The sequence below is a fragment of the Neltuma alba genome, unplaced genomic scaffold, assembly GCF_004799145.2.
Source record: "Neltuma alba isolate B1F8T4 unplaced genomic scaffold, ASM479914v2 tig00011850_pilon, whole genome shotgun sequence".
In the NCBI taxonomy this organism is placed as follows: Eukaryota; Viridiplantae; Streptophyta; class Magnoliopsida; order Fabales; family Fabaceae; genus Neltuma; species Neltuma alba.
This window is the reverse complement of record NW_021636455.1, coordinates 25,384-41,160: the sequence shown is the minus strand read 5'-3', so window position 1 is coordinate 41,160 and position 15,777 is coordinate 25,384. Positions and strand designations below refer to the sequence as shown.

Below are 15,777 nucleotides of genomic sequence, written 5' to 3'. Positions count from 1 at the left end.
CTTCTCTCCACGCAATAAAATAAATAGAAACTCATTTCCGCTGAGAGACTCAGTGCAAAGCAACAGATATCACATACCAATACTATCATGTTCACTTTTTTTTTTTTTATGGGAAAATCAGTCCGTAGATATATTTCAGAACACTAGCATCTAAATAAAAATATTTAAAAAGGTGATAATCTTATTTGCAACGCAGACAAAAGCATCAAATATATTGGCTAATTGACTTATTTGAGGAGATTAAGGAAGTAAGTTAAGTGGTTATTTATAATAAATAAATGTTGTCATTCCTAAAATATCCTTGCTAATTAATATATTGGCTAAAACTATCATTATTAGAAGGATTATCTTGGAAAAAATGCATAAATATAAGAGACAAAATGGATTGGGGTCTTATAATTAGGACCAAATAAAAAGTCAAATGAGGTCTTATAATAAAGATCGAAGGAGTACTTAAAACAAAGTCCATACAATATTTTCATCACAAAAATTATATAATGAAATTGTTACAGATGTATTGTTAGGGTAGATCCAGCAATATGATGTATTTTCGGCAGTGTCTTAAAATTTTTCATGATATATTCAACATTTTAAAATATTTTTTTTAATACGCAAATCATATTTTGGTTATTCAAAATCTCAACTTAGTTTTTTGATGCATAAGCATCCGCATCCTTGAATGTAAAATTGCACCCTCGTATCCTGTGACGCACCTTCATATCGCGGCACGGGAAATCGGACCGGCTACTGCATCCTCCGCGATAATTATCCGATAATGATCAATTATCTCACCATTTTCGTGTGAAAGCTCGAGCAAGTCCAGAAGTTGGACCCATACACAAGGCAGTCCGGGAAATGGATAGAAGCTCGCTGCTCAGTTCATTATCTTCACTGTCATCCTCTGCAAGTCATATTAACTTTAAGCCTCAGTTCAATCTCAGCTTCCAACCCCGCTCTTTTTATTATTCTTCATCGTCAGCATTCACCCGGCAATTCCTGCATAATCCCAACAGATCTTCGCGCAAGAGCAGCACATCAACCGTCTCCCCTCGACCTGCTCTCCGCAGTTCGGCGTTTGCGCTCGAAGAAGCTCTTGGCAAAACCAATGATTCTTCATCTAAAATATATGCTCGAGAAATGCTGCCGAAGATCGATAAAAGTGGGAGGTTTTGCAGTCCTAGAGCCGCCAGAGAACTTGCTCTGTAAATTCTTCGTTCCAACTTTTTTTTTTTTTCCGGTGAAAACCCCCAAGTTCTTTATATAAGTATTCACATGCATTCACTTAGGCACTGTAGTTTGTTAAGCCGAAGTTTCGGGTGCACAGGTCCATAATTTACGCCGCCTGTCTAGAAGGGTCGGACGCAGTTCGGCTGTTTGAGAAGCGTATGAACGCGCGTCGAGGTAACGGCCCTTATTTGATATCTTTGCTTTTTTTTTTTTCCATATAATATCTTAATTCTGGGTTCAATCGGTGATAATCTGCCCGAGCTTTGAAGAACTCGGCTATATTTAAGTTTTATGTTTAAAGTTGTTATCGCCTGTGAATGTGCAGAACTCGGGTATGACTTTGACAAGGAGAAGCTACTAGAATACAATCATATGAGTTTTGGAGGGCCACCTGTTACAGTCGAATCAATTGAAGAAGCTAATGAACTTCTGCAGAAAAATGAAAAGGAGTCTGCCATTGGTAACAGACCAGTCATTTCTTTTAATTAAAAAGTGGTCGTAATTTCTGAAATTTACTAGAAAGTCAAAAGTGGATCCAAACCATATTACAATTTCTTGGTGGATCTCCTACTAGTTTCTCACCGCTTCATTGTCATTTGTAAGCACTGCGAATCCATTATATTTCAAATCAAAATATGCCGTCAGCATGATTTAATGACAGTGTTTTCTATTAATGTTGGTCTGCTGGTGAAGTTGCAGTTGCATCAGCCTGTCACTTGGATCGTTTTGTCCCTACCTGTTTTAAAGCAAGACGCAATAGCTACAATATTGGGTTTTCATGACGTTTCAAGCTTAAAAGTCCTGGCATGCTCATTGCTCATGTTATTAAGTCTCAGGATAGCAATATCAAATTTATTATCTTATACTTATAGAGACACTAAAAGATACTTTTCTTTAAGTGTAATCAATTTTTGATTCAGTTGAGGATTTGGTCATATGATGTTCTAAGTTGGCCTTGTCTTGATATTTCTTTAGACTAAATTGCAAAACCCTTGACAAGATCCACTTACAACCAAGATTTATTCTTTCTCTATGTTCTTTTCAACAGTAAGCATATATGACCTCGATTTGTTTTAAAAGCCTTCTACGTCAGGCACATTTTATTCATGGAAAAGCCCATTACCTTTTATTTTTATTTTGCCTATTATATGTATGATAAACGTAATTCAGTTTTGTACATTGTGTCATTTTTTTTTGGGTTATAGGAGATGTCCCTGTGATTTCACTTGCATAGTTGCCTAAATTAAGAGTTCTCTGTTCTAAAATATGCATTAATTATTATTATTTTTTTACCAGAATATGCATTTGTAATTTGATTACTTCCTTTTTCCTTGTGTAAATACTCTCTTTAGACTGGTTTTAATACGTTATTTTCTCATACCAGAAGCAGAAGTCCTTGCAGCTCCTCCAAAGCTAGTATATAGTAAACTTATTTTGAGGTAACACGTAAACCGGTACTTTTAACAAAAGCTTTTCATCCCTACCCCTCATTACTGCATATTTACATGCTTTTGTGTGCTAGCGAGTGAAAGGGGAATTGTGCTCTATCTGCAGGTTTGCGAGGAAATTGTTGGTTGCTGTTATGGATAGATGGGATAGCCATGTCCTTGCCATTAACAAAGTCATTCCAGAAAATTGGAAGGTCTCACAACTATGATAGATAATGTGCTCAAAATTTAAATTCTCCTTCAAAACTCCATTCGTGCAATATATGAGCCTCTCATTTTTACTTTTAGGGGGAAGACTTCTGTCTTAAAAATTTGGCTAAACTGCAGTTATTATTCCTAGAAGTTCATGTTGAACTTCCCTAGCTAGATGCCCGCAAAAGTAGACAATGCATTTGTCCCCTCATATTTCTTGGATTGTCATCATTGGCAACACTCTTTAGTTTGACATTGAGTGTTATGATACCACAAAGAGTGCTTGAATGAGTTGTCTAGGAAAGGAACATATGCCATTTGAGAATAATTCAAACTGAACTTTCAGGTTCACAGGAGCTTGGCTGATTATTTATGCCTCTCTCTCTCTCTCTCTCTCTCTCTCCCCCCTCTGGTTCTCTATCCTATCTCCAATTGCTATACATTTAACTGAGTCAAATTTCAAATTGTTGGTCTGAACTCTTTCTCCCCTTGACCCTTTCCTTGAGCATTATATTTTTTTTCTTTGGGTGAACTGAGTGATCCTTTCTTGTGCAGTCCAATTTCAAAGAGATGTGTGTTGATGAGCAAATTAGCAAATGTGGAAAAGTATAAACTATTTAAGTTTACTATCTCTTGTGCAACTCGCAGTAGCTGATTTTCTTGTTCTTTTCGATATCATGAGTAAAGTGTCTGTTCTAAACCACTTACTGATATTATAAAGTTTCTATCACCTATATTTAAGGCACCGCTGTGGGTGGGCTTTGTCAGCTTTCACCTTTCATTGAGCCTACCCTTTCCCTTGCTTCATTTTAAATTCAGAAGATGAAGCGCATCCTATGAAACGACAAGGAAGCTGGTACACTGAGTAGATTATTATTCTTTTGACCTAGAGCTACCAATCTTTTAATTAGATCACTTCATTGAATTCCTCTTCTGCTGCGCTGTGTTGCTTAACTTGAAAACACATTCTTGACCAGATGAAAACGGCAAAATCTGCGCTGCATGCAATGAATATAGAAACCAAGCTTTAAACCAGCTTCAAGTATTCATAAGAAATGCATATATATGACGCATGTTAAGCAGTATCATGCGTCTATTGGCTTTGTTGCTGTGCTTGTTACTCTAACCTTTTCTATCTTCTACTCCCTCCATCCCCAGTTATAAGTCTCGATTTTTATATTTGTTGTGTCCCTAGTTATAAGTCTCATTACAAGGTTCTGGGTGTAATTAAAACATTTTTCCTAAAATACCCCTATAAAGGATCAAAATTACCTGTCTTCCTAAAACATTATCTGTGGAAGAACTCAGTTTTTTTTCCTTCCCCAAACCATCTGGAAACCATTTATAAGACCCCTCAATTCCTTCATTGCCGGATGGGGGGGACCTAGCTTCATTATTGTCTCATCATGACCTTCAGTTTAGTCAAAGAATTAGATCTGGATATGTTTTTCTGTTCCTTCTCTTCTGTGTCCATTTACATCCTTTTAGTGGGTGCCTGTGGCAAATGTAAGGCCAGCTATTGACATGTTACCTCTGTTTTGCCCCTTGCTCATGTGCCTTAATGAATAGGCAATTTGTGACTATTATTTTCTTTGCTAATACCCATAGTAGTTTTCATCTTATTTATTGATGCATTTCAGAACGAGCCATCAGGTAGGATATTGGAGCTTTCTATTCTTCACTTGGCAGTTTCTGAAATTGCGGTGCTTGGAACAAGGCACCAAATCGTCATTAATGAGGTATCTCTTAATCTGCTTATTATTGTTATTATAACTATCATTATTGCCATTACCATTGTACATTTTATTATGGCATATTTTTCTGATTACTCTTTTCTTACTGGCTTCAATTGAGTTTCTTTAATTCGCTTGAGGTTTCTGTTTGACTTATGGTTGTGTCAATGTGGTCGCTGTATTGTCCCCAGTATGCACCATTACCTCATTGTTGGTTGAACATTTGGGGTTTAAAACAAAACAAATGGGTAAATGTATCTTCTTACTTGTTAGCAACGGGAGTTAATTGCCAGTGTGGTTTTGCATTACATGATAGTGAGATTTATAATGAGTCATATAATCAGGTGGAATATTTGAAAAAGGCGCATCAATTCATTTTTAAGTTTTAAAATCGATCATCAGTATATATATCAATATATATATTGTTGCTGATTTGTCACACTAAGCGGAATCTCCATGTACATCTCTTCTCCCAAGTAAAAAGGTATTCTTTGTATCAAATTGATACAAGTGCGATTAGATTTTTGGTAACTTATGACAAAACTGTAATCATGTTAAACTTTGCTGGAGCCAAAGTTTCTTGACAATCCGCCCTCTAGGCTTCTTCCGTTCAGGAAGGTTAACAATTGGCCAGGTTTCATTATTCTTTTAGCCATTTCTCTCCGTTCTGGCTGTGCTAGAACTTCATCAATGTTTTTAGGAGCTTTCTCGTTTGAAATTCCATCAGAGAATTTATCAGAAGATCCTAAATTCCCAATGGGATGAAGAGTGCAAGATCTTACTCCTTTCCTTACCGCCATGGGCTCATTTAATTTGGCTATATCCTCCTCCACTCTTTGGACTAGGAGTGGGTTTGATGGCATGCTTCATTCAATCAGGCTTTTGCAACTTTCTCTCTGATTATGTCTAAAATTCTCTTCTGGACTCTGATGGAGCTTACGGCATACGCCTCATTTAGTATGCTGGAAGAGCTTTTGAAGGAGATGAAAATGGAATTAGGGTGGAAGTAAGGTTTGAAAACATGTTTGATATATACATAGAAGCCTGATATAATTTTTATTTGTTGTGTTTTTATAATAGTAAATTATCAAGATACCCTTGCCTAATTAGAGGAAAAAAAATAGCTTCAACTGTCTGCATGCAAGACACAACCACTGGCAACCATTAGAGCAGAAGCCAGCAACCATTAGAAGCCATCTGCAGCCATCAGATTAGAAACCCCCAGCGACCGGCGGATCTAGAAGAAACAATGCCTTGTTTTAAAAAAAAAAAAAAAAAACTAGCCCTCACCAGAGCTCGGAAACACGGAAAATCGAAGGGAAAAAAAAATCAATGAAATGGAAGGAAATCAAAGACCCAATCAACAATCAATCCAGAAAAATAAAATCACATACAATCTTGCCATTGCCTCTTCATCATCCGAGCCATTGTAGGAAGTGAAAGGGGCAAAGATCAAAGAAGATGATAGGGTTCTAATGTTGTAATTTCTGGCATGTGGCATTTCATAAGTTGGCACGTTTTTATTTTCTTTCGTATTTGTAATCCCGTTCAGTTTGTTAGCTTTGCATGAGCCATGCACTCGATGATGGCTATATGATGACAAAATTTTACTGATTGGGAGAAAATAGTATATATGAGGCATATTTTCTTCCTCTCATCTTTTATCTCTCTCCTAGATCTCTTTTGGATCTTCGTTCAGAGGCTCATAACAAACTCGGATGGCCTCAGTGAATGTCACCCAGGAAACCACTCCATTTAGACTATTTTTGAAATGCTGAAACCAATTGTAGGCAGTGTCATCCAACACAATGCTTGCCAACAGAGCTTTCCAATTCTCAGGTTTCATAGCCAACATGAAGTAGCACTCACATTTAGCGAGCCAGGTGTTGACGTCCATAGATGAGAACATCAAAAAGTCTAACTTGGTGTCGTGAGCTGGAATATGGCAATTATCATCATGTTGGTTACATCCACAATCTCGAGGCATATGTAGATCCATCATGTGGATGGACATCTACGCATCATGTCCTGCTGTCCAACCATTTAGATCCGCATTTCTCGAAACCCTTCAAGCTGTGCTTCCAATTGATTGAACTTAAAATCCATATCTGATCGTAGATGATCCTCCACTTCCTTCAGAGCTGCTTACGAGTGTGTACCATCAGTCAGAGGAAATATTTGTGCTGATACCGATGTCAACATACTCTGAAGTGATAGAGAAAACAGACAAAAAGTGGGGCAGAGAGAATAGAGAAAGAGCAGAAAGATCTAGAAGAGACTTAGTGGAGAGGGAGATTTTGTCATCATATAGCCATCATCACGTGCATGGGTCATGCAAATCTAACATACTGAACAGAATTGCAAATACAAAAGGAAATGAGAACCTGCCAACTTATGAACTGCCGATGTGGGCAATTACAAAACTTTGCCTTGATCTTCTTTGATGAACCACTTTCTTGGTTGCCAGCCTTTTCACTGAACGACCTTCTTTGATGCTGTTTAGAAAATAGAATGATCACCGCCATGAAGATCCATCCAAAAAACAAATCACCACAATCTAGAGGAAAGGGACTCTGCTGCCACTGATAAAGGGGAAGCTATTGCCATCTTTGGAGGAGGTTGCTGTTGCCATCATTCACTTACATCATGCTGTCGAACCACTCAATATCAACAAAGGGTGCAATGGTCCTTCTCAACCAATTCCATGGATCTTGCTAAGGAAGCCACCTCCATCGATTTTGATGAAAGTTGGCTTCCTACGAAGGGGGCCTCACATATACCAAACGTAGGAAAGCGTTGATTCATGTTCCGTTTCCACTTCCTTTCTCTTCATTGCCGTGTACTAAATGGGGCAATAGGTCCTCAATTCCGGGATTGGGTGGTTCAGGTTCATGGCACTCTTCTAAAAGTTTTCTGTATTATGCTTGTGTTAGTCAACAGAGCATCGTTGTTATCTGTTTTCCGGATATCACAACTCAGCCCTGTTCCTATTCTTATAGGAAAGAGACTTCCTTCTTTTATTTGCAATGGCGCCGTTATTATATCTTTGGAATCATCCCTCTAATTAATTTTACCACTTTTCATTATTTTTTTAAAAATAAGAATGGGAGCATCATTTCTTATCTTCATAAGTTAAAACCATTACAAGAATAGTTAGTATAACATGTGTCGTTTTAAAATTCAGCAAGTATTTTTCAGTCATTTTCTCAATTTTTTATTCAAATTTATTCCTTTGGATATGAATTTTAAAAGAGTCTATCATTTTGTGAAGCTAAAATCTCATTGTCATGGCTTGGTCTTTCTGATGTATGGTTGTTTTGAAGGCGGTGGATCTCGCTAAACGGTTTTGTGATGGAGCAGCCCCTCGTATCATTAATGGATGTCTGCGGACATTTGTAAAGGATCTGGAGCAAACACAATTAGCTGAGACATCTCACAGCAGAAGTGATTCGTTCAATTAGATGTATTTATTGCCCTTGGATACCGTCATGAAGAGGATTTCAGAATAGCAGTGAAAGTAATTTTTTTTGTTTTTTGTTTTTAACAGAACCACGGTGAATGTAATCTGTACAAGACAAGAATCTTATTGGAGTATAAAAATTACTATTTTTTCTTACCATGAAAATTATTGTGTTTCTTTATGTTTTATTATTGTGATTGTATTTTATGTTTGAACTTGGTTGGATAGGAGCGATAAAGAAATTTAATATAGAGTTCCAGAGAAAGATAATTAATTAATTGGTCTGAAGTTACATGAAATGATAAGGAAAGAGCACCTTTGCACTTTAGCCTCTAATTTGAAACGAGAAAGTTGACGAAGAAGCAAAGAGAGAAAACGAAGGCGGGCTTGCTCCCCGCATGGCGCAAATACATTTCGCGTCATTTCCTCTCACTAAGTGCCCATTCGAAATAGAAATAAATAATTATAATTTTAGATAATCATGCTTTTTATAGATTTTTTTGGATGCCAGCTTCAAAGGCCATAAATTATGATTTTTGTTTGAATAAAATTTTTTATTTATTAAATTAAAATTACCTATAGACATATAATTACAAAAAAAAAAAGCAACAAAGAGTAGATGGGAGAAATATAAGTTAATACAATTCTTATTTAAATATGATTTTAATTTAATAATTACTATTAATAACAAGGATATATGTGAGAAATTCCCGTTGCTCAAATCCTATCTGGATTTTCCAATCACAAAAGCAACCGCCGCAATACATTTTAAAGAAAATTAAGTACAAAGTGTCGTAAAAAAAAAAAAAGGGATTGAGATGAGAGAGACGGAGAAGATATATAAGACACAATTGGAGGAGGAATATGATGTAATCTTTTATTTATTTCAAGCTTACACCCACTTGGTACATACTCACTATTTATAAGCCACAAGTCCTTAAATTCTTTTTAAGAGTTATAACAAGGAATAACTCTACATAATTGTAGGATATATAACATTTGGAGATTATGAGTATAAATTATAGAAAACTCCCAAGAAGCCATTTATGTTGTAGGTTATAGGCTTTTAAGTGTGGAATCTCAAAAGATAACTCTTAGAAAGTTATGGACATCCACACTTAATATTGTAATATTTATAACATAAAAACGTTTTTTGAGTTTTATTTTTATACTAAAATGTTTTAAAAGATTTAATAACTGCAAGTTGAGCTCTGTTACATACAAATTAAATTTTATAATGTTTATAAATTAAACTTTTATATTTACTGTATGAATTAAACTTTTATATTTACTGTATCATTCATCAGTCAAAGTTATAAATATTAATTTTCTCAAGACTTATTAATTTTTTTTTGCCAGAAGACTAATTAATGTTACATAGAATTTAAGAAATCTAACCATATATATGCATATTTTATCCGAGAGTATAACGTTGTCTTTAGCCTGCCAACATGTGAAGGCCCGGTGAACGTGGGGTCTGTGGCCTTGATCTCTCTTGGACAGGAAACAATCAACCACACATCAAGATGTCATCAAAACATTAGGAGAAAAAAAAAGAAAATTACAGTCAAAGTCTTACAAAAAAAATAATTACTAAAAATTTCTAATAATAATTTCAACAGTCTATACAACAAATTTTACAGTGAGATAATGTCTGAAATTTATTTTTCAATTATTTTTTTATTTAGGATCTCGTTATAATTTTCTCAGGGAAAAAAAAAACACATCAGGATCGAAAGATATCATATCAGGTCGGAGGTCTAGTTACGGTGGGCTCTCTGCAGGCGATCCTTCTCCTTCCCCTGACCCCGGGGGGGCTGGGGCACATGAAGATCGAAAGATATCATATCAGGTTGTAGGTCTAGTTACGGTGGGTTATCTGCAGGCGATCCTTCTCCTCGCCCCACTCTGACTGTTTGTGAAATTGTGAGATGTGAGGGAGCAAGCGAAGCCTGAGAACTGATGCGAGTGCACCAGAATTTTAACTGTAATAAACGATTCGACGAGGTGTGATCGGAAGATAACGGAAGAAGGAGAAGTCGGAGGATCTGGATTTGGTTTTTTAGAAGATCCGTTTGTCGAATCAGATCATGGAGTTGCAAGAATCTGGTTGGGAGGAACTGAGAAAGGAAGCGCGGAAGATCGAGGGTGATCTTGACGTCAAGCTGTCTTCTTATGCTAAGCTAGGCGCTAGGTTCACACAAGGAGGTTTGTTATCTTCATGTGCTGCTTACTCAATTCTTCAACTCTTGCTTTGCTGCTTCACCTGTGGATGAATGTTGACTCTAGCAGTATGATATAGGGGGTTTGAATTGGATTCCCCAAATTGCCATTTATTTTCTTGAACGCCTCTGAGAATTGCAATCACGATTTGTCTGCATTGGAGAGAAGGGGTTTACCCCAATTTTGACGAGGCATACTGTATATTTCGTTCTTCTTCTTGGCTTTTTTCACTACGAAGGGAATGAAATGTCCACTTGCTCTTCATATTTCGTTTGCCTGATTCTTGTGGTTGCTAAGCAGCTTAGCAGATTTATTTATTTATTTTTTAAAAATGAAAGCAGCTTAGCAGATTTAATTCAAAGCAAGACATTTATTACTCTTCGGATGATTTTGGTCGGATCTCTTATTTTTAGGATCATTTATTGAACGTACTTCTTGTTCGCTATGTCTCTTCTTAGGTTTTATGATTATTGATCGCCGCTATAGGGTGGAAAACTGGCATTCAAATGCAACTTATGGATAGATAAGTTAGAGGAGAAATAAAATCAGGATAAGTTTCTGTTGTTTGGTGTGACCCCTGTTTGTAAGCTGAAAACGGTCTATTTAACAAGTTAAGAAGATCTAAAAACAGTAGACTGAAAGTGCTAATTTTCCTCTGGAGAAGCTTGATGCCTTAAAAATTGGGTTTTCTCTCTTAAGATGAATATCAACGATAAAGATACCTGCAATATTTTTCACCCGTGCTCTGGGTGAGGCCTGGGGGTTATGTTTCCTTTTCTCTCGCTTTGTAAGCTATAAGCTGGTTGGTTGTTTCTTTCTCTGTCTTGGCGGTCCATTTTCAGAATGTATGTCACAACAGTCACTTTACAACAGAGTAGAGACATTAGTGGTTATGCACTCTTCTTTTCTGAGCACATTTTACATCTCTTCTCTTCTATCCTATAGGTGTCATTTCTTATGCCATTTTCTCTTTCTTAATCAGTTCCTATACGTTATCTTTTTCTTTTGGTTATAGTGGCTTTTGGCTGTTGGTACCGCTGTCTCCTTGCAAGGAAAACCCTGATAATATAGTTACTTCCAGAAAGCATAAACCATTTATTCTTAACCGAATTCCAGCATATTCAGGCCTCGCAAGTTGGCTGCTTAAACAGCTCTTTGGGATTAGTAATTGTATACAGTTACGGAAGACTATAATATCCTAAAATGCATTATATATCATGCTTTTTATTACTTTTAGTGGAGTTTTTATTTTCATTATTTCATATAGCTTGTAGTCAGTCCTCAACTGCTTATTGTTTATTCGTATGTAATTGAGTGGTTTCAACCATTTTCTGGCCCTTGGAATGTGATGTTTAATTTTCTAGCTCTGCCACAGTCGTATATATGTGTATTAATCTAACTTTTTCCTTCAGGTTATGTGGAAGGTGGGTCACCACCTCTTGGATCTAGTAGATCATGGAAGTCAATGGAGATGGAAATTCAATCCTTGCTTGAGAAACTACTGGACATAAATGATTCGATGAGTAGATGTGCTGCATCTGCTGCATCAGCTACTTCTGTAACCCAGAAACTAGCTAGGCATAGAGACATTCTTCATGAGTTCACCCAGGTATGATTTGTGTAAGGTAACAACAACATACCCCTTATTCCATCAGGGGTGGTTGGATACATAATCACACCATGCCAATGTGTTGTATCAACAAACCACTATTTATATTTACCATTAACTGAAGGGTCCTGTTTGAAAACTTCTTTGAGTTTTCTTCCTGGTCTTCCTCCTCCACTCTGTCAAGCATCATTTCATTCATGTGTCGCTACTTTTGGTTGTTTTATGATATAGTTTCAGCTTTTGATCAGTAAAACAATTAGTTCACGTTTTCCACTTGCATAGGGAAACTATTAGAGTATTAATTGGTAGAGAAATCCATAATTTTCATTTTACTTTTATGTTCTTTGTTTATTTGATAAAAGTTTCGTAAGTCTTACTTGACGGTATTTGCAGACTTATAGGAAAATGTACATTTTTCTTGCTTCTAACAAGTGGTGCTTGGATTAAATTAAGATTGTCATGCCATATGTGATCATGAATCTTGGCATATGAGCTGTTATTTTTCATTCAAGATTCAAGTGTGTCTCTTCTTCTTCAAAAAAAAAAAAAAAAAGTTTTGGGCCAATCAGATCTGAAAGTTAAAGCAAATTTTGGAGCAGCTAATGGAAGTGCTCATGTTAATACTTAATGAGCTCTTCCTTCATATTATTTGGGGTATATAAGCACTGAATTTATCACTACTTGATAACTCCCCCCCCCCCCCAAAAAAAAAAAAAAAGCTCTCAATGAAATGTCACTTGTCATTAGTCACCATATTACTACTTTAAAGTTCAGTGCAAACGATTTGCAACAATTCCATGTCGCACTCAGCATTATGTCATTTCAACTTGTATGTATAAAATTTTATTTAATCTATTCTATCACGTTAGCATCAGTGCAAGAGGGAAGGAATTGACTACTATGGAAAATAATGTACTTGGAAAGAGTCAAATTGGGTAAAAAAACATGATGTGGAAGAAAAGTGACCTCTTAACATTCTCTTTTAGTTTATGTACGACTATGCATAAACTCGTTCTCCTTTAAACTTCCATTTTCCCTAAGAATAAACACAAATTTGTTGGTTCCATTATTAAACTACTCTTGTCTTATTAATGAGAGTAATCAATATGCCCATGATGAGATGAAAAATTGGTACATTCATTTTATTCTATTTCATTTTCCTCCTACGAAGCAAGCATATGTTGAATGTTGTAGGCTTATCTCATGCTTCTCATTTATACTACAGAGCCGACTTAATGTTTTTGCCATGTTGAATGTTGTTATTCTTTTCAGGAATTTAGACGTATTAAGGGGAACATAAACTCAATGAGAGAACATGCGGAGCTTTTGAGTTCAGTTAGGGATGACATTAGTGATTTTAAGGTGGGCAATGGGCATCATATAAATCAAATTATATGATTGATTTTTTTCCTATCTGTATTAGATTTTCCTTCCTCTGGCAGGCATCAGGAAGTATGTCACCAAGGATGCAGTTGTTACGGGAGAGATCTGCAATCCATGGAAGTATATCTCATGTAAGTATATATTCTATTGTTAGACAGTTCATTGATTCTTAACATGTGAGACCAGAATTGTTTATAGTTGGTTCTTGGTTGTTCATATTGATTGAAATGTATGCTGTAAATCGGAAGATTCTAGCGATGCTGCTTGTACCCATTCTTCTCATTGTGCTTCAAGTCTGACTGAAGGTGAAGAAGATTCTAAGGGAAAGTGTTCTTGTAGACTCAAAACTCAATTTGATAGCATAACGCTAAATTGCTGTGATCTACAGGAGCTGTTTGCATATTGATGTATTATGTTGATAGGAAACCAGAAATGCAGCAACAGACCACCCAGAAATGAGTGGCACAAACTAGAAAAAATAGGAAGCAGGGACAAAGAAACCTAGACCTGGCAATTCAACTTTGGCAGCATTCCTTTTGGACCTTCACTAGACATTCACACTAGCGACCCCTTTTATTTACACTGTAATCATCTAGTTATTGGCCACCGCTCCTTGTGACAAGTGTAGATCATAGATTTAGCAGTACCCCCTTTACCCCAAATTCTGTCATAACCATCTTGTTAATTCCCGTCTTACCCCTGTGACACTGTGTTGGGCCTTCCTTCTATGCCTAAGTAGCTGTAGTTATTAGTTTTAGCCTAGTCTACTTTCTGCTTATATATCCCAGATTTCATCCGATTAGAGTAATTCAGTTTAAATGCTTTTATTCTACCAGACTTAGTGGGCCTTCTATTTCTGTAAACTTCTATAGATTTTTGTAACCTGTACTTTTACAGAATAAGAAATAAGATTCCGAGTTTCAACACCCTTCTTTGATATGCTTTTTGTGTAGGAATTCTAACATAATTTTACTTGGTTTCTGTTGGACAGGGGCTTAAAGCCCGATGTTAGAATATAGGTTCTAAACACATGGGGAGGGGTGTTTTTGGCATCTTTCGTTTGACAGTTAGAATAGAGCGGATATATTATGTGAGAGCTGGTGAGAGAAGGGGCGTGGAAGATATTGAGTGTTGATAGAAGAGTACCCGTGGCTCTCGAATGCGCAGTGAGGATTTGTTTTCTTTGCTTAGTGTATACCTCCATATGACTTCAAATCTGTGGAGTAGCTGAAGCTGTTTCCATCAAACGTATGGAATCTAGGTTAGTGTTCAACGTTCTGCTCAGTCTACAGCATACGGGATTCAAACACATTGTATCGGTTCTCCATTCCCAAGAAAGACTGGCTCTGATATCGTTGTTGGAAACAACTCCGGAAAGTAGTATTATTCAACTGAAAATACTACTCCACAGAGTGTAAATTCATAGTGCTTTCATAATTGCGTTCGTTATGCTGGTCATATCTTCACTTGGAGCATTCTTGAAGGATATGTTGTTGATTGAAATTCAGATATGACTGCTTACACCACCCTTAGATGACGATTGCCTTATACTAACTTATTTGATATAAGCTGTTTTGTAACTTGTTTTTTTAATCTCTGTATTTCCTTTGAAGATGCATACCTTAGTATTCTTGCTGCTTCCCAGATTGATGACGTGATTAGTCAAGCTCAAGCAACGAGAGCTGTTTTGGGGTCTCAAAGGGCTTTGTTTGGTGATGTTCAAGGAAAAGTGAAGCTTCTTGGCGATAAGTTCCCTATGATTCGAAGCTTGCTTGGTATGTTCTGAAGCAGTGTGTCTTTTGACTTTGCTTTTGATGTTCTGTTACTCTCTCTTTTCGGTTGTTATTTTGTTAATCTAATTCCTCTGCTCTTTAAGGTTCAATACAAAGAAGACGCTCGAGGGACACTCTTATATTGGCAGCGGTGATTGCTGGCTGTACGTTGTTTCTCATTGTTTATTGGTTCTCAAAGTAACAAAAATAGAAGGACGAAAAGATGCATTTTGAAACGCGAAAGATAATACAAGATTATGATGTTTTAATCTATCTATATTGAATTTAGCTGCTGCTGCTGCTTTTCTTTCTTTTATTTGACGGATAATTAATTTGTTTTCCAATTCATGGGTCAGTAGATCGTAGTTTTTATCATTCATATGCCGCTTATGTAAGTTTGATTTATATGATGGAAGCCACTGACTGTGGTTTGGATAGAGATTTGTATAATATTAGTTAGTTCCAATCTCAAATTTGAATTTTTTCGGCCACGGTCATATGCAATAAACATTATTAACTTTCTTCCGGGTTCATCAAAAAAATAAATTGATGTTCCATTTTCCATTTTCACCCAAAGAAGAAGGGAAAATTTCAGGGAAGTCTCACAAAACATAATTTTCAATAGTTTGTGAAAGATTCTGAAGTTTTAGTTTAGTGTTTGGGAATAAAAATGAAATTATATTTTGGTATGAAATGGCTAATGCTTTTTTATTTTTTTGAAAATCAACCG

At 36.3% G+C, this 15,777-nt stretch overlaps 2 protein-coding genes across 2 annotated transcripts; both read left to right on the top strand.

Annotated features, from left to right (window-relative positions):
• Positions 1-703: 703 nt before the first annotated feature.
• Positions 704-8,225, top strand: LOC114718469 (uncharacterized). The gene is made up of 7 exons (XM_028903788.1): positions 704-1,202; positions 1,325-1,401; positions 1,553-1,687; positions 2,612-2,666; positions 2,782-2,869; positions 4,508-4,606; positions 7,924-8,225. The coding sequence occupies exons 1-7, from the start codon at positions 856-858 to the stop codon at positions 8,059-8,061; spliced, it is 939 nt and encodes a 312-aa protein (XP_028759621.1). The 5' UTR covers positions 704-855; the 3' UTR covers positions 8,062-8,225.
• Positions 8,226-9,875: 1,650 nt separating this feature from the next.
• LOC114718407 (Golgi SNAP receptor complex member 1-2) lies at positions 9,876-15,538 on the top strand. Its single transcript, XM_028903701.1, has 6 exons — positions 9,876-10,268; positions 11,696-11,892; positions 13,165-13,254; positions 13,335-13,406; positions 14,921-15,050; positions 15,152-15,538. Exons 1-6 carry the CDS (start codon positions 10,151-10,153, stop codon positions 15,247-15,249), a joined length of 705 nt encoding a protein of 234 aa, XP_028759534.1. The 5' UTR covers positions 9,876-10,150; the 3' UTR covers positions 15,250-15,538.
• Positions 15,539-15,777: the final 239 nt, after the last annotated feature.